This window comes from Hetaerina americana, unplaced genomic scaffold (assembly GCF_022747635.1).
Source record: "Hetaerina americana unplaced genomic scaffold, ioHetAmer1.1.p SCAF_112, whole genome shotgun sequence".
Taxonomy (NCBI): Eukaryota; Metazoa; Arthropoda; class Insecta; order Odonata; family Calopterygidae; genus Hetaerina; species Hetaerina americana.
Window position 1 is genome coordinate 28,367 of NW_027286204.1, and position 26,634 is coordinate 55,000.

The following is a 26,634-nucleotide window of genomic DNA, read 5'->3' on the forward strand; positions in this document are numbered from 1 at the left end:
AAATAACTGCCCACCAAAGGAATTATAATTATTAACCGTTTCAGTTTTCATCAGTATTTGAGAGTGACACTTGCTGATGATGCTGGAAAATTATAATTTACAAATAATTCAAATTTTCATGTCAACTCCCGCACAAATATCCGTGTATCACTCTGGTGACATCTATTGTACAGAATGTAAACTAAATAACCGATTTCACCTGGCGATGTAATGAGTCGTCTATAAGAAGGTCGATATGCTCAACCTACGTGAGGCATCTATTTGGATGCTGTAGAAACTCTAGCTCGATATTGTGTTGTCGTAAATCCCAAAAACGTATGTTATCGCCATTAGGTAAGAAATTATTTTTATTTTAAAGAGTAAATAGTTCCACCTAACATAGATTTTTCTATGAGTTACCACTTCCGTTTCAAACAGGAAGAGGAAGTGCAATATGGCGAAAATGAAAACATCCTGTTCAAAATATGAACGTCGTTCGCTTGAAGTCTGCTTCCATTATCTCAATGACATTTGTTAATATGCATTTCAAGTGGTTAATGTACTATAATTTGGTCTCGTAAGGCTGCTGATTATCGTTTCCTTGATGCCCTGGAAGCTTACAGCATTGTAAAGAAATTAGTGTTAATTTATAATAATTTTGGATGCAAAGGCTAGAGTGTACATGAACCATTTCATTATTCCAGGCTATTATGTTGATGTCGTAAATTTCGATTAAAATGCAAGCCGTGATTTGTACTAGCGATGGTGACGAAGACCATGGAAGTATTGTCGAAGGTACCACCATGGTAAGATGCTGGATCATATAATGGAAATCGCGACTCGTATATTGTTTTATTCATTTTTTAATTATACACTTTTGATGTTGCAGCTTGAGGTCGGTACAACGGTTACCCCACTCCGACTATTTCCTAATGTGTCTCTAATGGAATTGGGGAAGAAGTTATTAATATATTCCAAATTAGGCGACTTCGAACAAGTACGAAATTTAATGGCGAAAGGTGCACCTTTCACTTCAGATTGGGTATGTACCAACTACACCTAATTTGCTTATCAATTATTTTTAGTTTTTATGCCAGTAGTTCCCTGGCCAAGTTGTACCCAACCTAGCTTGGAACCACTCTTACGAATGAAGACTGCGTACTTATGTGTTGCTGAAAAGCGGTACGCCGTATTTTTTATTAATCTAGCGTGAAGTACTCTGCATATTAATGAACCTTAAGGTTATTATTGTGTTCCTACATTTATGACCCTAAAAATGTTTCTTTCGAAGTTAGGAATATTCGTATGTTCTGAAATTAATTATATTATTCTTTGAGGAAATATGGCGAGTGGTAAACCCTCGCATATTTTAAATAGTGCCATTCAGACGTATCCAGAATGTGTTAAAATACTAAACCATTGTATTGTTACTAAAACCATGGGCCTAGTACTAATTTTTATTTAAGTTCACCATTTGCAGCCGGCCACGTAATTGAAGGAGAAAATATTATGTGGTAAGGTATTTGAAGTGTATTTTGATGTGATTTTAATCTCGGCAACAGTCCACTCTTAATGAAAAAACCTTCTATTCAAATAAATCTTGAAGGTTTTAGTTCTAGTTCTTCTAGTTTTTGTTAGAGAGGGCTTACAGGGACTGAATATTTTTTTAGGTTCTTATCACTTTCGTACTGCTCTGTTCCGGTGTTGACAGTTAATGTGGTACTACACTGCTCATGGCATTACTCTCTCTTTCATTAAGTTGGGAACCAGCCCATTGCATCATGCAGCACAGCATGGTCATCTTGAAACAGCAGAAGCGCTTCTCAGAGCTGGAATATCTAGGGATGCTCGCACAAAGGTTGATCGCACACCTCTCCATGTTGCAGCCAATGAAGGCCACGAGGAAATCGTCAAACTCTTGCTCAGGATGGGAGCGGATGTGGGTGCTAGAGACATGGTGAGCAATGAATACTTAATGTCCACTAAATGTTGGAGTAGTAGTAGTATTTAGGGCAGGCGACCGACAGCTGAGGTCATTTGCGCCATAGGGGATGGACAGGAAAGGATGAAGAGAAACCCGGCGTCGGCATTAGCCTACTCTTAACAAAAGGCGCCAAGGGGTCAACAGCTTAACGTCCCATCCGACAGACAGCATACTCACTCAAAGTGCCCTCCACAAAGCACCTCAAATAGGGATCGAGATACCTCTGAAAAATATTCAACAACGCCGGGATTTGAACCCGGGCCCTCTGGGTGAGAAGTACGTTAGCCCCCGTACCATCTCGATCCCCTCTAAATGTTGGATGTTGGTTTAAAGAAACAATAATGTTATTAATGATCTACGCATTACAACTATGTAAGAAGTATTAAAAGGTTAAAATGGGCATAAAATCATTTAAGAATTCACCCCAACCATTGAAACTGTTGGTAGTTTTAACGTGAAAATTAGGGAATACCTGCCAAAGGAGATGTTCTATTCTGTGAAAGAATATTTAAATTCTCAGTAGGGTGGCCTGTTGTAAATTTTTGCATATTTATGTTTAGTACCTTTAATATTTATTTACGTACAGCTCTGTACTGTCTTTTTTACAATTTTCTGTGTAGTATGTGAATGATCGTATATTGACATACCTTATATCATTTGACCTCTTTTTTTAATGTATCTTGATCGCCTAGTGAGAATAAATAATAATAAATGTATAAATTAATTTGCAATCATAAGTGGCATTGGCCCTCACAACAAAACAATGAACATAGTTAAAACTTCACATTGTAATATGTCATCTTAGGGGTGGCAGTTAATATCATTTCAAAACAACTTAAAATGCATTGGCAATCCAGTATTACGGCTGTCATGTGGCTCTCCGTCGGTCGTGGAATTCAGGGCTGCCACAGTGGAGAAAAGTATACTGTTATATTTGTATACATATTATGATTGTTGTGCCAAGCCAAACCTCAGAAATCAACCGGAAGATTATTTTGATAGGGGATGGTAGAGCTCGCCTATTACTAAGGCATATACGGAATGCAAGAGTTACACTCCAGGGCGGAATGGGATCATTTCTCTGGGCCACCTCTGGCTTCCAAGGAACATCTGGTCCCCAAAAAATCTTAAGACTTGGGTTAAACTGAGGTTGCCAGGAGGTGTTGCCTCTAGTCAAAACCCAAGCCCTTTGGTCAATAGCCCAGCACTCTACCCACTGGACTACCACTCCATTTATTGTGCCAGTTTTTCTAAAAATAAATTCAAGTAAAGAAAGAAGTTCAATTTTTATATTTTTGAAAATAGTTATCAAATGTAAACTCTACTCTGCCAGAAATATATTTCTTTGTGGCAGCATAGGTCTTTAACGTTTCTGCTTCTGCCTATTTATGCTAATTTCAATATTGGACGGGCACACTGGATGTTGTGCCTCAAGTACAGTATTCCCAGGTCCATAAGATGCTAAGCAGCAAATGGGATTTTTTCACGTTAGAATTCAAGAAAAATGCTTGAATCAGACAGAAAAGGATCAAAGTATTTTAATGTTAACCTTTAATGTGTAGAATGTTAAATTGTCTCATTAAAATATTAGCAGGGACACGCACATCATCATAGGATCCTGGAAATTTGCCATCACTGCTGCTTCGTCATTTTCACTGGGGTTGTCCCTTTCCTCTTGCGCAATGACATCTAAGCTTTCATGTAGTGCATTGCTAATTACACATTTAAAAAGACGTTTTGATACTTTCAATTTTCACTTTCCGCCTGGAATTTTTCAATCACAAACACTATAAACCGACGGCTGTTTTAATCTTCCCAGAGAGTAACGTGATGAGTTAGTGCCTTATAACCTTTCTTTTGTATTCAAGGGGCAGTTATTTTGCTATTGTAGAACTGGTATCTATGCACAGACCAAATCTCTTCATGAATCTTTTACACCATAATGTCCTCACTTTCATTAAAATCATTTTTGTGGAAACAGTCATCCTGTCGTTCCAGTGATTATATTATCCAGCTCTTAAAATTTTCCTTAATCTTTGTCCATTCAGAAGTATGGGAACGTGAGGTTTTTTTACTCTTATCTGTAATGACTAAATCAATTTTCTGCTTCCTCCATTCTCATATCATTATATCAGTATGTGGTGGGCTGAAATGCCTCTCGGATGTCTTGTTTTAGTTTTCTGAAGCGTAATTCAGGACTTCAAGTTTAAATGTAATACTGTACCTTCTCTCTTAAGATCCGGTGAGGTTATTATTGCTTTTAACTCTGTATGCAATGATTAGTTAAACTTATTATTTTCATATTATCGAAATTTGTATTGAAAGCAATCATTGTCTATGACAAAGTATTTCCACTGTTATTTCATTGGGCCATAATGGAAGAATAAAAAGAATCCATAACCATGAAAGCTGAGAGACTGGTTAAAAGTGGCCTGCTTAATAGAAATGCCCTCTGGAGAGGGGAGCCTCCAACTTCTTTTTTTTTTAAACCAGCAGGGAACCATTAAGAAGCATAAAAGATAAAAGCAATTGCCTGTGGATGGAGCACAGTCATTCGATACTCTAAATGTGGGCTGAAGGCGATCCTGGCATTGCTTTTGGTTGCTCCTATTTAATTCTTTGGGCAGGTTTCGCAATTGATGGTGTAAATATTATTCTCCTTTTCATACAAACAAAGCTGATTGAACTACTAATATACTCCGTCATAGAACTAATGAAATTAAAAATACATTGTAAATACAAGACTTCAATATGGTGTATGTAGGAAAATGAGAGTAACAATGAAAAAATAAGATTGCATATGTGCAATGGAACATCATGCAATGAGCATAATTTGTTCTGTGGTCTTTTTCTTGGAGTGAAACAGCTTCTCACGCACAAATCAATTTCTGATACAAAAATGCATTCCATGCCAAAAAATAAATTGTGCACAAGGTGTGTATTCTATGAAAATTATTATACATTTTTTAGAGCAATTGGATGAAGTTCACCTTTTCTCCCACTGGGAATGAAGCGACCGGGAATTCTAACTCAATTTCTAAAAGCAAATTTAATCAAAATAAATTGTAATAATTTATGATACTTACCTAATTACTTTGTGCTAGAAAACAGTCCAGAGACATTTGATTTCACCAACACTTCAACATTTGGTAGAAATGCAACTCAGAATGATCGTTTAATAAATGTATGGCACCCTTGGCCACTGCCTTATTTAGGGCAATGCCTCGCATGCATTGCTGCAATGCGAAAGTTCCCTGTGACCTCCACATCTCAGTTAGCCTGCTGTTACGGTCGTAACACTTATTGAGGGCTCGTGGAGTTTATGAATGGTAAAGAAGCAGGGGTTTAATTTACAGATCGCCCACTCATAATATGTTTGAACGCAAGATTGGAAAAATGTGTTCACTAGCGATGCAAAGATGCTAGCGGAACGAATGCTAGAGACAAACTGCAGCGGCAGGTGTGCAGTGAATCTGGGAATTCCCCTCGCCTCTTCACTCGCCATGCGTGAAGTCACTCTCGAAGCGAGTCGTTTCCAGGACCAATTTTCATGTTCACAATGTGAATTACTCATTAAGCAAGGCTTGATTTCAGTCCTAAAATTTCAGTGCACGAGTTAAGCATCTATCATCATATCATTGGAGAAATTGCACTAAAAAGATCTGAGGAATAACAATTGATATCATTCTTGTCTGCTGAAGCGAAATTTCCTGTTCAAAGTATTAAGAATAATATATTTTTAAGTGTAATGTTTCATGTTGTGAATTTCTATTAATGTATAAAAATCATTCGCTAGCATGAATTTCATGAAAGCCATTGGATCGTCATATGAAAGGACTTTGCTGCAATATAGTCATCCATTTTCACAAACCAGCTTTGAAACATGGAAAATATTGGGGTACATTATCTGTTCATTACATAGTTTGAAAATCCAGGTGAGTTAATTGAGTGAAAATTCAAAGAATGAATTCACTGGGAGATAGGGCCAGATGGAATGCTTGGTTTTTCACCAAAAAACTTTATGGAGACAAGGCATTTTGAGTTTCCGCAAGGTGATGTCACAACTTCCTTCAGCGCTGTGCTGTGCTATTTTGTTGACTGGGTGAGATTATCCATTACTTTTAAGGGCAATTATTCATTTTAAACAGTGGTTTAGAAAGAAGTTGAGACCTTGTTAAACTACTTCAATTGAAAAATATCTTTTGTAACAATTTAATATTCTCACCAGTTACTCACTTAAACCGTGTATTATTATTCCCAATGGAAACAGTCTATCCCATCATTCCTTCCAATACTAGTCTAGCATCAGGTTCTTGCCAATGCCTATGTACCTGCAGGTGCTATACCAGCCAATCGTAAACTTGTAAACTAAGAAAGTACTTTTTTAGGATTGCAGATTTCAGGTTTTCTTTTTGGAATTGAATTTTTTTTGCCAGTGTCACTTAAATCAAACTTAAGAAAACAAATTCTTAAAACTCACATGGAATTATGTATAAACCAGGGTTCTAAGGGCGCCATGAAATAATTCTTACCATTTCACAGAATTCATGGAATCAATGGGAAATATGGTACTATGGCATTTCCATTGTAATATCTATTCAATTGTCTTATTTTAATATTTGGCAATATGTATTTGATTAATATGTGAGGTATGTATATTTTTTAATGTCAAGTGGCCTCGTGCTAAGTTAACTGCTCGAGATTTCCAGAGACCAAAAATGGTTCTGGTGCTCTGTATATATGGCAAAGTGATGATGAACAGGCACTTCTCCTCATGGTTGCCCTTTCAGTTGCACATGACGCCTCTTCATTGGGCTGTGGAGAGGGAGCATTTGGAAGTGATCGAAGTATTGCTGCAGTATGGTGCTGATCCATATGCACTTAGCAAGTTTGATAAGACACCTTTCAGTATTGCCCTTGAAAACAACAGGAATGATATCGTGCAGATCCTGCAGGTAAGAGTGTTTTATGATTCATTCAATTCCTCATTATTCCACCATTCCTTGAGTTATTTGGCTTCCATGTCTTCTTCCACTGTCATTGATGAATTCATAAAACTGGCCTACTTTTCGTTTTGCATCCTCTAGAAGTAAATATATGTATACTCCATTCAAAAGGGAATTAAACTTGGTGTGATATTGTAAAAATTCCTCCGAAAAACATGAATACTGACCATAGGAAAGTTTCTGAACAAAAGTTACCTATTATGAGAATTAAACTTTTAGTATTACCATATTTCCTGTCCCAGAAGACACTAAACAGCCCATAAGATGGACTGTGATTTTTCAGGTTGGAACTTGCACAAAATTCATGGATCAGAACAAATAGGATTAAAGTATTTTAATATTAACACTTAATACAAATAAAATGGAATTGTTGCAATAAAAAAATGGCTTCCATGTAAGCATATGTTCATTGAAGAATCCCAGAAATTCATCACCACTGCTGTTAAAATCATATGATGTTTTCACTGGAGTTATCACTTTCCTCGTACAAAGTCATCTTCACTACCATGTAGCGCTTCGCTAATTTATAATAGTCTCATTTTTAACTTCCACCCACTCATAAACATAAGACATTGACTCCAGTTTCATATTTCCTGTCTGTGTGATGCCATGAGGTTGTACCACAATCTACTTCATTCCATTTTGCATGGATTCTGTGAACGGTGTATTGACTGAAACGTCCAGAGGCTGCAATTGAGTTGTTAATTCACCAGCAATCACAGTAAGATGTGTCTTCGGTTATGTGGCCAGGCTTTGTGCTCACTCTGTTTTCTGGGCATTAATTTAAGGGCACGTGATTGTGAGGTTTTTTTACTTATATCTGCATTAACTTAATAAATTTTCTGCTTCCTCCATTCTCATACCATCTTATTAGTCTGAGGTTGAAATGCCCTTCCACTGACTTGTTTCTGGTGTTCTGAAGTGTCACTCATGAATTCAAAATTCAAAAAAATGCAACACGAGTGAGGCAGTAAAATAACCAGACTGGTGCGACAAAATATTGAATTGATTTCCAATAACATTGGAATGTTTATCGCCTTCAATGCTGTACTCTCCTGAAGTCACAGGGGGCCACATCGGGCAGGTATGGTGGGTGGTCCCAAATGATGATTCTGCATTTTGCAAAGAACTCGTCGACAGAGAAGAGGGAATGGGCTGGCATGTTGGTATCGCCTTGGTTAAGCTACCAGGCATTGCTCCTCCACAAATAGGGTCTTCGTCTCCTCACTTGTTCGCGAAGGGCAGTCAGAACCCAGACGTAATAATGTTGGTTGACAGTCTGACCTTGAGGGACCCGGGGAATGTGGACAATTCCATGCTTTCCAACAAAAAGAAATCATTTGAATTTTGCTCATTTCCACTTTTGTTGCCATTGGGCTCTTCCAATGCATCGTTTGGTGCTTTGTTACAGGGTCATGAGTAAAAAACCTTGATTCATCCCAAGTAATCACTCTGGTCTGACAATTCTGGATCACTATCAAAGGTCAGCACAAATGTTCATTTCTGAGTCATTTTGCTCTTTAGTGAGAAGTTTTGGCACCATTCTGGTGCAAACTTTGTGCTTGTCGAACAATTCATGTAAAATCTGAGAGACACTTTCTTTGTTAAGTCCTGAGATATCAGCAAGAACTCAGACACTCGGATGGTGATTTTCACCGACCATTTTACCTTTCTTGTGGATATTGTCGTCTGTTTTGATGTCGAGGACATGGATCATCTGTGGTCTTTTCACGTCCCCTCTTTTTAAACCACTCAAAAACTCGTGTGTGCGATAAATACTCACTTTCGTACACTTCCTTTAACATGGAATGAGCTTCTGTGGCAGATTTCCCCAGTTTCACGAGAAGAGTTGACGCGAACTCATTGCTTCATCTGAACAATTTGTATTTTTTCAACGAAACGCTATGTAAGGACTCGAATGGGCCAGAGGAAGACTGAGCGATGTACAGCCGTGCCCACGGAACTTGGGGTGGGGAAGCATTAACGGGCAGAGTCGTGTTCAAATCTGCCGTGGCACGCTTGCTGATGGCAGCACCAGTACGGTTATTTCATTGCCACACCTTGTAATATATGACAATCTCTTAAGATCCCATGACATTATTACAATTTAAAGATTTTATGCAACACTTAGCTCTTGTGTGTAAAAGCATATATGCACATTAAATCGAAAGAAATGCACTATACGAGGGTCATCCGGAAAGTAGTACCCGTTCGTGAAATAAAGACACAAAAGTAAATATTAACAAACATAAAAAATTTTATTTGAAAGAGGATACTTTAAACTACTTCTCAACATAATCTCCAAGCAAATTAAGGCATTTGTCATAACGTGTGACAAGTTTCTGTATTCCTGCTGCATAGTCCTTCGCCGCCAGCTCATTGAGATACGCGAGGGACCCATCTTGCACAAATTTTTGCATAATGCAGATGGTGTTTAACAATTTCATGAACAATTGTTCGAGACACATTGGGAAAATGCTCACAGATGTCATCAATTGTGACGCGCCGATCGTTCCTCACGAATTCGTCAACTGAGCTCACCAGTTGGTCTGTAATGACAGACGGTCCCCCCGAACGCTCATCGTCGTGTGTGTTCCCCCTCCCCATGTTGAAGTTGCGACACCACCGCCGAACAGACGACTCGTCCATTACATTGTCTCCATACACCTCCTTTAATTGGCGATGAATATCACATGGGCGAACGTTTCTTGCATTGAGGAATTTAATCACTGCCCTCACTTCACAACTGGCGGCGTTCTCAATTTTTTTAAACATTGTAAACAATCACAGAAACAACACAGGCAATGCTAGCGTCACGCAACTTGGCTCAGAGAAGGCAGACAAGCCACTGAAGCTATCTGACCTCGTCCAGCAGCTACTCGCGTCGTCAGCACTTCATGCGGCACGAACGGGTACTACTTTCCGGATGACCCTCGTACATTGAATGACACAACATGTGATTTAGTGATTGAACTCAATCTTGAACTTTGATTATGCTGCAAACATAATCGTCGAGGGGGTTCAAGTCCAGGCTATTCGGAGGCCAGAACTCCTTGAACCAGGACGTGTCAATGTTACCTGAGAGCCAGTTTTGGACTAAATGACTCGTATGAGCTGGTGCACTGTCCTGTTGGAAGACATATTGTCTCCCCAAGGCCACAGTTACCATCCACGGTTTCATGACATTCTTCACAAAATTTGCAGATGGACTTCTTTTTTGATAGTTTGTCCCTTTTCAAAGAAATGTGGCGGCATGATATCACACTCACTTGACACAGCACCGAGGACATGAACACTAGCCGGAAATTTTGTTTGAGCAACCATTGGGACATCCTTGAGGTCGTGGAAGAGCCAGCCAGCCAGAAGCTCAACTGCCAAGCTCAACCAGATAAATGGCCAGAAGAGCCGTTTATCTGGTTGAGCTTTGCATCAAAGGTGAACATTTTTTCATCAGGAAAGAATCTGATTCGCCCCGCAGCTTCATTTTTTAGAGAACACAAGAGCAGGTTGCAGCGAGCAATCATCTTTGTTCTGGCAGCCTTAGATAGCATGTGTCGCACCTTTATTGCGTACGACTTGTACCGTAGGTCCTCCTCTGGCATCCGATGCATTGGTTGCTTGCTAACATTCAATTCTGTCGCCAATTTCCCCAGCAATCGCCCCGGGTCCTCTGAAATCAGCGCCTGAGCTTTCTCGACGACTGCTGCAGTTCGTGACATGCGTTTCCTCGAATGATGTTTCCTCGCCGGGTTAGCGTAACCCTCCCCAGACGTCTCCGAAGCATTATACTTAGCCACAATATTGTAAGCAGCTCATCTGGGGTACCAGAAGAATCTAACTATTTCGAAATATAACGCCCAGCGCAAACACTTTCGATAATATCGGCTCTTCAATTGTACTCCGCACTTGTACGTAACATCTCGGCCATTTGGAGGTTATGACTGGAAGAATCCAGGAAAAATCTTTGAACTGCTGGAACTAATTCTGGGAGTTTGTGTTGATGCATTTCAGTCTTCCAGAATCATTCCCTCTGTGATATGTGAGATTTCACATTCCTTGCATGCAGCTGTTATAAATGAGTGCTTCTATTTTGACTTCAAATTAGTCTTCAACTCAAGTTCACATGGCACTAATCTTCACGGCATGTTTAGAGGGGACATTCACAGGTTATAGAGGGCTGTTCTTTTCCCTGTGCCACTTGTGATGCCTCAAGAAGTTTTGGTTCCCTGAAAGACACATATGCTTTTAGATTGGCACAGGGTGCCCCAAGCCTTTACCTGGGTTTGAACCCAGCCTCTCCGTTTGGTAGGCAACTGCTCTGCCCACTGGGCCACCACGCCACTTAGCATGGCCTCAGGAGGCGGGCTGCTAAATCCAGGCAATGAGTAAATTACAGTGGATGTTGCTCTGGATGTTGCTCTTGCATGACTGATGGGAATGGATAGTTTCAGAAAGTGCTTAATATAATTACATTGATGATTGTACTCATATTGATTAATTGTTGTAATTTTATTGTGATGAATATATAATAGATAATGTGAGGAATATTTAAACAAGATGGCAAAATAATTTTCTTATGTTCCTCTGCCAAACATTTCAGGGTAATAACACTTAAATTTCTGAAACGTTTCAAAAATAAGCGATTATTTCATATATCCCTCAGTCTCAGTATTGGGTTTCATTTAAATGACCTCCTTGTCCATAGGGTTTCATTGCTAATAATGAGTATTTATTCACCTGAATCTAGCTGGCCCCAGTGGCAGGGTAACAATCTAGCCTTCCTACTGTGAGGTCACGGGTTTGATTCCCGCTTAGGTGGGATTTCCTCCAACCAGGGCTTTGGTGTTTGTAGTTATTTTCAGTGTTATGTTATTGTTAAAAGTCTGAAGTAAAAGCCAAAAGTGCTGTTTTCGGATTAGTACTAAATAAATTAAAGAAAACAAATAAACCAAAAAGGTGTGTGGCAGGAGGTGCTAGCACCAGGTGGGCATGGCAAGGGTTGATAGAGAGGGAGGGTGTTACAGGGATAAGGGAAAAGGAAAGTAAAATGCCTCAAGAGCACATGCATGGTGGAGCACATTTTAGAAGAAAACTCAGTTTCAAGCGGTTTTTAGTTTTCCCACTACAGGAGTTCTTGGGTGCATTGAAAAGGAACATGAACGAACCACTTATCTGATGGGCCACCAACATTCTACGACAGGTCGTGCAGAACTGGAAAGCAAGCAGGGGAAACCTCTACTATTCCATGGCTCTTATGGCCCCCATCTTTGGCAGCATAGGTGGTAAATATGGCTCCCCGCCGTTGGCATCGGAGGGCGTGAGGCATCACCCCCAGGGAGAGGGACAGGGGGGGAAGTGTAGAGGTTGCGAATAAAACAAAAGACTGAGAAAGAAAAGGGAAGGTCAAAGTTGATTCTCGTTATCTTGATAGTAAAATTACCCTTGTTGTCAGTTAGGGAAGTCTTTATTCTTTCTGCATCTTTTGAGGCCATCATTTTAATAAAGGTTTGGTGAGAGTGGCAATAGCAATTTTAAATATTGGAGAGGCTGGGGCAAAATATGACTGGAGCCACCTGCACAGCAGTCACTCTGCCGGGTGCCTACTATGGCATTTAAACAAATGCATATGATATCATTGTTATCATCACTAGTTTTACTGGTTAAGGTTGGTTTTGACATGGACACAAGCTACCAAACAGTGTAATGACAATTTCGTTGTCTCTCTTAAAAAAACACCTCAAAATCCAACATTAAAATAAGCCCCTCTTCATCTCCACATACTTCCTTCCTGCATTCCGTCCAACATCCCTGTCCTATTCCTGCCCCTCCCTCTTTTGCCTAACACTCTCCCATCTGTCACAGTCTTCAATGTCCCACTGCCAATCAATATGCATTGCGCATCCATCATTCCCGTCTCCTCACGATTTCTCCCAAAAATCCCCTCTCCTCCGCCACCTAGCACTTGTTCATTTGTTTTCCCATCTGCCCACTTCACCTTCCCCATCCTTCTCCGCGCCCACATTTTAAAAGCCTCCAATCTATGCCCATCATCCTGCTTCAATGACCATGTTTTTATGCAGCAAAAAACCATACCCAAATCAAATGTTTTGTAACAGCCTTACCCAAAGCCCCTGTAGTTAATTCCCTCTTCCTGCTTCAATGACCATGTTTTTACGCAGCAAAAAACCATACCCAAATCAAACGTTTTGTAACAGCCTTACCCAAAGCCCCTGTAGTTAATTCCCTCTTCCTGCTTCAATGACCATGTTTTTACGCAGCAAAAAACCATACCCAAATCAAACGTTTTGTAACAGCCTTACCCAACGCCCCTGTAGTTAATTCCCTCTTCATTAAAGCTTCTTTGCCAAACTCAATTCTCCATCTTATGTCCCTACTACTATGTCAATTTTGGTCCAGTGCACTGAAATATGCAAACTGTTGCACCAGCTTAAGTTTTTGAACTTCTAATTTGCAATTTAATTTGGCCTCCTTCTTTCTGAAAACCCACATTAGCTTATTTTGTTTGCATATTAGAGTGGCTATTAGATTGACTTTCCAATGCTTGCAAGCCCCTTGGTGAAGCGTGGTCATCAGCAAACTAACTGATTTCACGAATTCCATGCTGACATTCATTCCTACCTCCAGTTCTTCCCATTCCTCTTTAATCATTTCCTCCTCATTTACCTTGAACAACACGGGTGATAATGAACAGCCCTGCCCTACTCCTCTTCCTAAAACTGCCCATCAGGACTCCCCATCCCCCATTCGCACCTGCGCAGTCTGAGACAAGACCAGGTGCACTTGTTCAATTTGAAGTATTCTTCAAGTGTAGTACTCCATGAAAAATTCCAAACATAACGAAAGAAAGGACATTGGCATACGCTAGTCCCTGACGTTCATGTCAATCCTCTTCCCTTGTCTTCTCTCTGAAACTTTCAATTATTTTTCTTGGGGAAGATCAAAATGTGGCTGGTGCATCCAATCTTGCCCGAGCCTCATAGGCAGTTAAGTTCCTTTCTTTATTAACAGGAAGTAGTAGGTTTTTCTACTGGAACTAGTATTTTGGATTTTTGAGGTGTAAGTAAAAGATCAGTTCATCTGTGGTACCTTTACCAAGTATGTAGGAAGCCGATGAGTTTTGCATTTACTGCAATTTTTTTTAAATTTAAAATAATTTTGGAAAATTGATTCAAATAAGTATGGGAGTGGAGGCAGTAACTGTAGTAGAGTCATCCACCAATGTGCATCAAAATGCAAAGATTCCAATGTAAAAGTCATTCGCGTTGACTGGACTGGAATAGTGTGTAACGCCTCGGAGGACACTCATCCCTTTGTGGTCATTTTTTGTGCTCTCCTGAATCTTACAACCTCTCTAATTTCAATGTGAACATTTTTCTAAGCTATTATGAATGAAGAGAAGATAAAAAAGCAGATCCAAATCTCCATATTTTTACTTGCTGAATTTCTCTCTAAACTCTGCTATTGTTTTTATGCAGAATGCCACTTGGTTAATGCCAATGTGTGTGTTCAAACCTTAGTTGATGTGCTTCAATAGGCAGTAATATGTCCAAAAGATGACATAGCAGAAAATAAATTAGAAAGGGAAGATGGATTTATTTAAATCTGTTTTACATCCTAGCGCGTTCAGAAAAAGTCCCAAGGGGATATGAATGAGGTGTGTAGCAAATAGGACTGGTGGGTGAATTCATGTGGTGGACATAACTGGGATATCTCTACTTTTTCAAATTTTAGGCCAGGGATCAGTACAGGGGACAGATTCGTCGGGTGGGACCTGTCGTGGTGGACATAGACTCAGCAGACACATTGGCTGCGACTCAGAGCTTAGCCGAAGAGCTGACGCAAGTGCCCAGCGTGACGCACCAGGAGGAAGTGGAGACTACGTCGTCGTCGTCATCTGTGGGTTAGTCAAGGCAATGCCACGCCATTTCTCTGTAATCAATGGAGTGTCCTCGTTGAAAGCAAAACATTTCCCATGGGTACGGTTTTAAATTTTGGGCTCTGCTCTTTGACATTTCCACCATGACTGCCAAAGACTGCTGCTGCTTCCACTTCTTTGGTGAGTTATTTTCCCAATTTAGGGAGATGCCGTGAAAGTATTCTCCCATTCATGTCTTCTTGATTGCTTCCAGAATATAAATATATGTATGCAGCAGTTCAAGCATTCTGTGAACCAATATCACTAAGGCCAAAATTGTTTTTCAATCCGACCCATGCGTTACAGCCGAGGAAGTGAACCTGCAGATGAGTAATTGACAGTACCCTGTGGTTTCTTTTGCGCTATCTGCATGTGCGGTCATGATGGCGCGACTGTTCCCAAAACGAAGGCTTTCCCTTCTCAAGGCCACTGACTCCCCCTCCACCCCTCATTTTGCCTGACCCATCCCCAAATAGACTTGAGCCTTCTTCCCTTCTCTGCCCATCAACCGTCATGGCCTGATTATGACAATGGTTGGTCAGTGATGAGAGCTTCCTCCCAAAAAGACCCAGTGTCTGTTCTGTCTGTGAGTGATGTTGTCAATGTTGAAAGTCCCCATGCCTGGACATCGGATGTTGTGTATGTATTTTATTTCTGGAAAAGGAGAAAATGATATAAGTTTTATTATTAATATATCAGGTCACAAATGGACTATGGTTTGGTGGTGGTTGTACGATGAAAATCAGCCTGGAAACAGAAATTCTTCACCCGCTGGATGATTTCTAATGGTTCTAGCACTTCTAGCTCTTTCCCTTTATTTAGCTAAGGCCCTATATATCAAAGGTATGGTTTGTCTCAAGTATACTTTCCACAAACATCGACTTGGTGTTGCCTAGGATTGTACCTTTCCCATGTTCTTTCACATGGGTGGAAAAGTTCCTTCCTGTCTGGCCCAGATATGTGTCTTTGCAATCACACTGTATTTCACACACTCCACTTTTTCTGGATTTATCGATGAAATCTTTATTTTTGCATTTCACTGTAGACCAGTTGAAAGGGGTGTAAAAGGAGATCCTGAATATATCCTTTCGGATTGTGTTGGCTAACTTGTATGCTGTGGATTTGGCACCATTTTCAGGTTTCCGTGATCAGCTCTGGATGCAGAGACGTGCTTTTGTTTGCTTAGTGCTTTTCTTTCCCAGCGGGTGTTAACAGATCCTAGCTGTCATCATTGTTAATGGTCATGCATTGCATAGTTTTTAGTTCTCGGTCAACATTGAATTTGGGCATAGGGATATTTCTTTATTTTATTTTCTTTTTAACAGCACTTTTATACCTTCACATAAGACTATTAGCAATGATATATATAACAAAAGATATCATCAAAAACACCCAAGCGGAGGCAAACCCAGTTAGGGGGAATTGAACGTGTGACCTCTGGGTTGGCAGACAAGGATGTTATTCTGCAGCCAACGGGACTTACAAAAGTGAATTGATAATTCTGTTTATCTTTGACTGGAAACTGACCAGTTAATGACTAATCTGGTGGCAAGAATCTTGAGGCCATCACCTGAATTTGAATTTGCATTGAATGTAAAAAGTTCTGAGGTCCCTGCATAATTTACTGATTTGTAGAATTAAAGTTAATCCCTCATCGATCGTGTCTCTGCTTGTTTTGTGTGTTAATTGACTTTCCACTTTTTTCTGATTAAATAAGAAGATGTGATTGTTTTACTTTTAGTCATGCAGAGTGCACAACCCAATTCCAAGGAGAATGAAGTGTTTCTAGACCACCACATTAAACTCGAACCGGAGGAAGATAAAGGTTTGTATGGAAGAGGCTCAAGCCACTTCATTTCTCTTATTATTTAATGAATCTATGTTGAGAGCTCTTGTTCCACTGCTCATGCCAGTAAATGCTCTCTGGAAAATTGTGTGGTCAATGGATTTGAGCATCTACTGCCACTGGTCAGTGTGAAGTGCCATTTTTAGTTTTAATATGTTACAGCACCCTCAATTCTTGTTTTTTAAACTCTGAAAATTTATTGGGATCTCCTCGGTCAGTTGAAAGAAAGAAACCTCTAATCAGATCTGTATGTATTAGCTAATTTTCACTTTTTTCAAAAATTTCTTCCAGAAATTTTAGAGTACTTGGAGTACATGTACTTCAAAAGAATTTTGACTCCATTACTCAAAATACTATTTAATATATGCAACAATTGAATCATTATGCACATCCATGTGCATTATGTAATTTAAGTATGTGTAGATTTCAATTGCATCCATGCTTTAAATGTAACTTTGGCATATTTTTATTTAATTCATCATTTAATTTTATTTTGAAGAATATACAGGCATAAAACCCTATTGTAACTGAAGGATAATAAAATCATATGACAAGAAATTATGACATCAATAATCAATGAAATCCAGTATTAAATACAAATTATTGCTCTAAATAATGAAATGCCAAATATAGATGGATAGAGGTCTTTATTTGGGTAAAATATAGATGGAATGGTCCCTTCTTCCATTAGAAGATACAAGGTACGGCAGCATAACTTCATTTTTTGAAAGCATTTTGCATTTTAAAAAATGTAGTTATGTTGCCGCATCCCGTATTAAAACACAGAATTGCAGTAGTGAAAAGACAAAGCAAGTGAGAGACTGATTTATAGTCAAGAGAGTATATATGTAAACCAAAATAAGTTATAAGAGAAAATTAAATTGAAATTTTCAGGAAACAGCTGACATGATTGCAATGGTAGAGTTAACTTCAAATGCATGTTCAACAATAAAACAATACATTTTTATTATTGGATATTATTTGATTTGAGCAGTAGATTTAAAGAACAGATTAATTGCAAAGTACCAACTCGGTTAAACACTGTACGAGCCTTTTGAATTTCCTGTGGCCACAAACTGTTGCGTGGATTTTGTCGATCTTTACATAGGATGTCGCATCTGAACAGGAAGATCTTCATCATCTGTGGATGTATGTCAAAGTTTAAACTCATTTGTCCAATGCTGAACAGTTGCAAACACAGGAGCAGATGTGCCATGAACTTCATCCAACTCGACTTTGATCTCTCTCAGTATTAATTCTTTTAAATAGAAATGTTTAATCACCACGCAGAACTTTTTTTTATGTTTTTCCAAACATGCAATAGTTTATTGCTTTAATTGTATATGAAAGTGAGCCCACTTGATGGATATGGACAGAACTTTGAATGCAGTTGAGTGAGAGATTAATTAAAAGCCAACCTTTCCCGATATGGAGGGCCCATCTGTTGGATTTACCCAGGAGTTCCTGCCAACTTGTAAATAAAATCAGTCCTTCTGTCACTCTCATCTCTCGCCCAATTTGCTTCTGCAAACCCCACTGCATTTGAGTTCCGTCCCCTTCCGCTTGAATTCATGGGAGTAATTTGTATTCCCTTTCAAATATGTCTGCACTATTTGATCAGCTGTGGTGCTCATCACTGAGTTGACTTAATACACTGGCAACCTAAGGCTTTATGAAGAATTGTAATGACTGAAAGATTCATCTACATCTAACCCCGCAAGCCGCTGCAAGAGCGTGAGGCAGGGGGTGTTAGGGCACCACCCGTCAAAAGGCCCAAAACCACATGCAAAATCAGACAGCCTGTCAACTCTGCTTCAGCACGTTTTAGTTTCATTACTAATTTTGGCTTAACTCCTTTTGAAATTTTTATAAGCAGTTTTGCGTTTAAGTTCAAGAGGGGTTTCCTGATAGTTTGCATTAAACATAGTGAATCTAGATAGAATTTCCTGCATTACTTTTCTGATCCATTCAAAGGATTCGTGTCTATCTCCCATTACTCTGGTGCCGACGCAATATTTTGCCCCTCTGAAATCTTTTAGTTCAAACACTGCCATTTATTCCTTTGCAGTCTGCTTGTTTCCTTTATCAGTACAAAAGGGAATAAATGCGGTACCTTCGTTTTCTCTTATAATGTACACGCAAGGGTCACAATTGAAAATTTCTCTGACCAATTTGAAGCAGTGTGGAATGAATTGTGTTATTCCAAGGCTCAAGTGCTAAGAATTCCTCAAACACCACTTGATCCCCGTTGCACCTTTCACCAAAGGATGACTTTGTCCAGCTTCTCATCTTCCAGTGACCTTAGTGTTTCCCGAGGCTTCTGGTTGATACTCTCAGTGTTAGCATCAAACTTGAGTCCGAATACCTGGATTTTATCCCCATGCATTTTCAGATCAGGCGCAAGTCTAATGCAATTTTTTCATCAAATTTATTGTTATTTATTAACATAGTCTCCTTTTAAGCCAATACAATTTTTCCAGTGTTTCTCTACCTTTTTTAACCCTTCCTAATAATAGTTGATGATTTTCTCTGCAAAATGTGCATTTACATATGCGATAACCTCCTTGTCCAATGAAAATCTCTTACCTCCAAGCAGAACTTTGAGGATAGGAAACAGGATGTAGTCGCTGGGGCAAGATCTGGTGAATACAGTGATAGGACAACCTTTTAGAAGTGCTATTTGTGAATTTTAGCCATGGCGACCGCCAAAGTGTGAACAGCTGCATTGTCCTGATTGAAAAGCTTTTCCTTCTTCTTCAAGTGCAGTTGTTTTTTTTTTGCAATTTCTTCCTTCAGCTTGTCAAGTAATGATGTGTAATACTCTCCCATCATTGTTTTACCTTTTTGAAGGTAATCGATGTACACAATACCATGACTGTCCCAATGAGCATTAGCCATCACCTTCCCGGCCGACGGAACCACCTTCGCCTTTTCCAGAGCAGGTTCTCCTTTTGCATTCCACTGCTTTGACTGTTGTTTCATCTCAGGAGTGTAGTGGTGGATCCGAGTTTCACCTACAATTATGAATCGATGTAAAATATCCAACTCACCTCGCTTAAACTGCTCCACTTTCTTCTCTGCATTTTAGGTCCAAAGGGAGGAAATGTGGCACCCAACACGTGGATAGCTTACACATGTCCATGTCTTCTTCAGTCAGTATATGACCAATGCATCCTTTCGATTTGCCCATAGCCTATGCTGTATCTCTAACCTCAATTTGACGTTTGTCCAGTGCCGTTTGGTTTTTGATGTTATTGGTTGTCCCAGTTTTGGACCGTCCAGTACACTCATCATCAGCCAGCTTGGCGAGGCCAATTAAAAAAATTCAGTGTTCCAAAATTTTGCAGTCGTAAATGGTGCTTACAGAGTCCCCGTGCACAGCGTCCAATGCATCTTTGATGTGCATTTACTTTTCAAAAACAAATATTCAGTGACAGCTCAATGCTCAATTTTGTCCATTTTCACAAAACCCCTCGCAGTGGCTCACTTGAGCGATTGCCCAACCACCGCTGGGTGTCGATTTTGGCGAGCACCTTTTTAACGCATGAGCAATCGCATTCCCCAATTTTTGCTGAAGAGTGCTGCCATCTTGATGTTGAGGTTGGTAACTCTTCAGATAACCTTATAACATTCACCTCTGAGGCTGTTAGAAAAGACCAATCCTCATTATGTGCTTGTTTAATATGATGCTTTGTTTGTTCTTTTTAATTTCTTGTCTTTCTTTGAGTAGTCTCTAGCCCAGTGGCTCATTTCCTTTTTCTCCTGTGGCTTATAACTCGTTGGTCCAAAAGCAGCATATAGCACTTGGTTCTTTCATCCATGCTTGGTAGATCCTCTTGAAGCAATCTGGATTTCTCTGCTTCTCTACCTGTCTCTGCATATTGAAAGAAAAATTCCATAAAGTTATCCCCGAGACAACGCCTCATCTCTGCACTTGAATATTCAAGAGCAGAGAATTTACAAGTGGATGAAAAGGCATTAGTAGCCTGCTCGAAATCACAGCTATGACCAATGTATTGAAATCTGTTAATTGCAATGTATTACCTCAATGACATGGATTTCCATATCCTTGACATGATCTTAGGCGGAACACGATTAGAAGAAGTCTAGATCTTTGCTTTCAACTGGTGTTCTCACATGCCTGTTTTAAAGTCTGCCTCACTTAATTCGCAAATGTAGCATTGTGCATACCGCACAGATCTAACCAATAGACAATTGTATCCTATTGCCCTGTGGTTTCTTATCATTACATAATTACAACTTTACCCCAAGCATACTTGGTAAGAAACTCTGAAACTTAAATATAAATTTTTCTTGCTTGGTCCAGATAGAATACCATCTCACTTTGGCAAGTGTCTGGATCACATTTGGAAGCATTTGCTAATTCCACAAAGGCAGTATTTGCTAATTCCACATTCCAACCATGCCAAAGTCAGTGAAATTGACCACAAAGCTGCTCTTGGAACTTCTTCCGCTATTGTATTTTTTACCTTAATCATTATAAATTCAGTATCATAATTTTGATGAACAATTGGTGGAGGTCACCAGAGAAGTTCTTAAATTACTGGTCAAGTACCGATAAAATTATTTGAAATCTAAGAATGTTATGCAGTGGCTGGAATTTGTTTGTAATACTAAGTGTGCCCATGTGTTAAGGTATCATTTTTTGTGGGAAAAACAACAGCTTTGTAAGGACAAACTTTTGATGGAACGGTTAAGTAATAGAAAGGTTTCACAAAGATATTATGATGTAGTCATATTGATTGACTTAAGCTTTAGAGGATAGTGTGTTATGAATTTGAAATCAGGGAAGAAAGGCACAGAAAATTATGGAAAAGTCGGCCACACCTGCATTGTTTTTTCTTTCTTGAGGGTGATGTGAATTTTGTATCGCAGCATGCATTACACACCCCGGGCCAACAATTACACGATTTTGAATCTAGATGGCAAATGCTTGGAAAGTATTAAAAGCCAATCATGCTCTGAATTTTATGTACTTTTGGTTTGGATCTGTTATCAACTAATTACATAAAAATTTGAATGTTTCACATTATAAAGCTATCTTGCTGGTTAATATTATTGGTACTCTACGTGCTAAGGTCAGTCTTTGATTGGCTCAGCCTATGCAAGCGTACAATGATACATTTACTTCTCTCTTTCCTAAAAAAACACAATCCAGCAACCTACTCTACATCAGGTTCCTCTTCATCTCCGAGTGCTTCCTTCCGCCCTTCATCCCGTCCAACATCCTCATCTTATCCCTGCCCTTTCCTCGCTTCCCCAACCTTCTCCCCTCCATCACAGTCTTCAACATCCCCCTACCAATCAATATGCTCTGCGTCCATCTCTCCCGTCCTCTCATGATTTCCCCCTGCAATCCCCTCCCCTCCCCATCATGCTTCCTCAATAGGTTTTCTTTCAGTCCACCTCACCTTCTCTATTCTTCTCCACATCACCTTGCAGATGCCTTGAAAGGTTTAGAATGGGCAGACTTACTTGTCATTTCTCTATGAACAGCAAGATTGTACTTCTGTGGGATAACATAGTGTATTTCATTTTGATATGAAGCAATTCCACAAAGTTACTATGGATACAATTAACCAGAACAGCAAGATGATTAATCTCATCATATCAAATTATGTTTCCCACTAGTCATCCTGTTTTTATGCTTCAATGGGCTAGATTTGTTTGGGACTAGTTCCTAGTTTGTAAGGCGATTCTGAATAGTTGATCTCATCTGCAACAGAGATATGTTCGCTCCCATTTTCCTCAGCAGAATCCAGGAATTGTGAAATTGAGGAATGCATGGATCAAGTAGTCCAGTAAATAGCAGCCACCCCCAATCCTTACTTGGCACCCTGGCCTAGGATAAAATTCCTCCTTGGGCCATGAGATGGATGCCAGCTGCAGACTCGTTTTAGACCTCAAAGAATTTGATTGTGACATTGTAATTTTGTTTCTCGCAGCAGCACTCGAGAGTCAGTGAGTGCCATAATGTGTAAATGGGAGCACTTTTACGTTGACCCATTGAGCACACAGTGGATGTGTCCTTGTCTCTGTAGTACTCCTGATTTCTTCTTGGTGCCTCCCTTGCAAAAGCAGATCACAGTGTGAAGGGACATCTGTTCCGCAGTTGTTCAAGTGCTTGTACTGCTGGAGGCTCTTCTCTTCAAGTCTCAACTCAAGACATTCATTCCAAGAAAAAGAACAATAGTCACATTTTTTTCATAATAGATATTATTTTGTAGATCGTGGCGTGAAATGATATAAGCTGCAGAAGAAATATCTGTAAATGGTAGTCAAAAAAGAGATCTTAAGGCAAGTGCTATTCGTCTTCTCATAGATTGTCCAGTATTAGTATTGCTGATTTCCTGAATTGCTGTTTGTAGTCTCTATTTCTTGGGTGTTATTTCCATAGGTATACCCTAAATTCAGCCGAATTACCTGTGGGTGCAAATTTCATACCTGGTAACCAAATCTGAAATACTTGCTTAGGATAAAGTATTTACTATCATTAAGTCTGTGGTGTGTGACCATGCTTTTGTCAAAGTTCATGTTTCACTTGAGTTTATGAATGCTGCTCCTGCTTTGCGTGGCCTTGCACTAGGTTCATTAAGGGTCAAATATGTTTAAATATGTACATGAAGAAAAAGATATGCTTTTCTACCTCAGGGAAAAAGTGTTACCTAATGCCTTTCAGTTGAATACCTTGACACTGAGAGCAACATTAGTGGCATTGAATTGTGTCAACTTTTGCACCGTTGCCTATGCAACGAGTAGACAAAGATAGGAAAAATGTATCGATTCACCATTGAAAACTACAAACTGCATTCATTTATGAGGAAAAAAATGAAAGTGGTTTCAAATTGAAAGCGTTTTTTGGTACCAAAAGGCACCACTAAATTCCATCTTTATAAATCATGCAGTGCATGTTGTTAATATGTTATGTAAACTTTAACTAAACATTCTGCTTTTTGCAAGCAGTGGGGTCAAATACCAACAAATGTCTTTGTAAAACATTGTAATCAAGTTGCCATAGTTGGAATGTTCGTGACAACAGCTGTTTTGGCTTAGATGCATAGCAATGCCATGTGGCACTCATAGGTGCTGATTGGTCAAGCCAGTTTCATCGATGTAAGCACTTATGTATTGGTTGATGACATTTATTTATTTTTGCATTTATCTTATGCTATGTTTACATCCATTAATTTGAGAATATAAAAAGTGTTTATTTTTTGTATTTTCTCTAAATTTAAACTTAAATATTCATTGATGTCTTTACTCTCTTATGATGAAATAGACATAGAAATTTCAGAAGATACAAGGGAATCCTCATCTGCCACAATGAATATTCTTCAAGCTCATGGAATTACTATGCTGCCCGCTGATGAATCCACTTTGGTGGCCTCTGCGATGGAAAGTGGACAGACAGTTGTACTTACTGGTGAGAATAGCACTGCATATTTAAGAGTGTTTACACCCTTTGCAATTGCACGGCAGACCTGAAATGGGGAGGGGGGAATGATCTGTAATTATCCTTTAGAGTTATTGACATGAGTCCTACGTATTTTATGGTAAAAATACTGCATTTTCATGTTCAGATTGCATGTATTAAGTTTTTAGGAAAAGAGCATACCTTTTTATAGCAAATTAAGCCATTATTTAACATGTCTCAGTGCAAAATTGTAGCATTTTTAAAATATTAAACAAAGAAATATGTTCATTGTATTTAGTTTTTACTTGGTGGATATAAATTGGTGCCATTTTGTTGCCATAGAATGGTGATTTATGACGTCTGTTCAAAAGGTTCCTGAACTTTATGCATTACAAAATATTTCACTAACAAATTATTGGTCTGGCTATGTCTCTTTCAAAATAGTCTCCTCCCCAATGTGTGCACTTATTCAAACGGTGTTTCCACTTTTTTGAAACTGTCTTTCTGGAATGCTGATAAGCTCCTCCTTCGAATTTTCTCTGTCTCTGGAATGGTGGCAAATCTTTTTTCCTTTGGTCCTTTGGTTTTATGTCTGGGGAACAGGAAAAAGTCACACGGGGCCACGTCTGTTGAGCAGGGTAGTTGGGGAAGCACAGCGGTCTTGTTTTTGGCTCCAAACTCACGAGTTCTGACGGATGAATGAGTTATCACGGTGAAAAAACCACTTCCACTCATCCTAATTTTGAGCCGTTTTCACCTGATTCCCTCTCTTAGGTATTTCATAAACTCCAGGTCATGCTCCTTGTTGAATGTCTGGTCTTTAGGGAGGTATTCGTGATGCACAGATCCCTTTGAATAGGAGAAACAGTCAACACCACCTTGACATTCGAGTGAACTTGTCGAGCTTTTTTGGGGCAGGGGGATGATTCGCCTATCCATTGTGAAGATAGCCCTTCTGTTCCGATATCACATCAATAAACACATGACTCATGACCTGTTATGATCCTGGACAAGGTTTCATCCTCTTCCGCTCGATCAAACACTTCCTGATGGGCTTGAACTCGATGTTGTTTCTGGTCTGCTGACATCAGGCAAAGCACAAATTTGGTGGTGACTCGATGCATTATCAATTTTTCGTTCAGGATTCCATAGCACATACCAATCAAGATACCACACTCTTCTGCAAGTTCCCTGACAGTCAAATGTTGATTTGCACAAACGAGATCATTGGCTTTCTTGATGTGGGGGTCAGTTGATGTTGATGGTCTTCTGGAACGCTCGTAGTCTTCCACTGACTGCTGCCCCTTTTGGAACCAAGTAAACCACTTATAACTCGCAGTATGTTTCATAGCATCCTTGCCATAAATAAGCCTTGGTAATCAACTCAAAAGTTTCTGTGAGGATTTTCAGTTTCGACGCTGCTCCTTCAAAGAGATAAATTCTGTGGATCCGGTTTTTTTGGCAACCTCCACTTTTTCACATAAATGGCCGTGACTAATTAACAAAGCAAGATACCAACAAAGAGGCTGACGGTGGTTATTCGGGAAGTTTTTGCAGACACAACTTCTCAAGCAAATTAAATAAAAACCAACTGGAAGTGCACTATTCAAAAAGTTTGGGAAACTTTTGAACAGACATTGTATATAATGTTTATCATATTGTGAGCATGTAAAGCATGTTGAATGATCAAATTGGATACATTAGGTTTCATCTACTGCAATCACCTACCTAAGTGTGGCATGTATTATGTATCGGGCTTGACAGTGTCTACTATTTATAGTACTTACATTTTAACTCTTATTTCAAATTAAATATAAAATTCCTTTTGATTTGTCTTTTCATGCAGAGGCAGGAAAATTGGCTTTAGATTTGACAAAATCCCCAATGCCAAAAACTTTGAAGCAGGGACATATAATTGGAAGAAAATTATTCAATGTCAACCAAGATGTGATCACCATTTCAACAAATCAACTGCTGTCACTTTCAAGTAAGTGTAATGGGGGTGATTGAGGGAAGTCTCATCTTTTTGTGGTATGAATTAAATTGTTCAAAGTATCTCTATTGCTGTGAAGTTTGCGCTTCATGTTATACATTCCTTGTTTCCCAGGCAAACTTGGAAGGGTGAAAACTGTCAGCAAAAGTGATAACCAACCAAGAAGTTTTAAAGTGGTGAAATTATTACCACAGCATAGAGTGAAGCCATTGAATCAGGTGTGTATTTGTTTGTCACAAGTGCAGAACCAGAATAGTACCCTGATAAACATTGTTTGGGTTGTTTTCAAGGAGGCTGAGGGCAGCGTCAATGGAGATGCATCCAGTGACCTGGCAGCAATTACGAGGAAGTTGGAAGAAGCCAAGCGAGTGGCTGAGGAGTACCGAGAGCAGCTTAAGAAGAAGGAACGGGAAGCGGAACAGTATAAGAAGCAACTGTTGTCCATCACCAAAAGT

The 26,634-nt window shown here is 39.4% G+C and overlaps 1 protein-coding gene across 3 annotated transcripts in view; it reads left to right on the plus strand.

The window, feature by feature from the left end:
• The first annotated feature begins 214 nt into the window (after nt 1-214).
• Nucleotides 215-26,634, plus strand: part of Atac3 (Ada2a-containing complex component 3) — a 26,633-nt gene continuing 213 nt past the window's right edge. Inside the window, exons 1-11 of one of the 3 annotated variants that reach the window (XM_071599768.1) lie at nt 215-333; nt 684-785; nt 869-1,021; nt 1,739-1,936; nt 6,754-6,918; nt 14,722-14,890; nt 16,647-16,730; nt 24,052-24,195; nt 26,033-26,173; nt 26,294-26,397; nt 26,470-26,634. The exon at nt 26,470-26,634 is cut by the window's right edge and continues 213 nt beyond it. In XM_071599768.1, the coding sequence (XP_071455869.1) occupies nt 717-785; nt 869-1,021; nt 1,739-1,936; nt 6,754-6,918; nt 14,722-14,890; nt 16,647-16,730; nt 24,052-24,195; nt 26,033-26,173; nt 26,294-26,397; nt 26,470-26,634 (1,392 nt within the window). In that variant the 5' untranslated portion in view covers nt 215-333; nt 684-716. Of the gene's footprint in view, nt 334-468; nt 607-683; nt 786-868; nt 1,022-1,738; nt 1,937-6,753; nt 6,919-14,721; nt 14,891-16,646; nt 16,731-24,051; nt 24,196-26,032; nt 26,174-26,293; nt 26,398-26,469 lie in introns of those variants that run through there. The other 2 variants (XM_071599769.1, XM_071582445.1) reach the window with 2 other exon arrangements.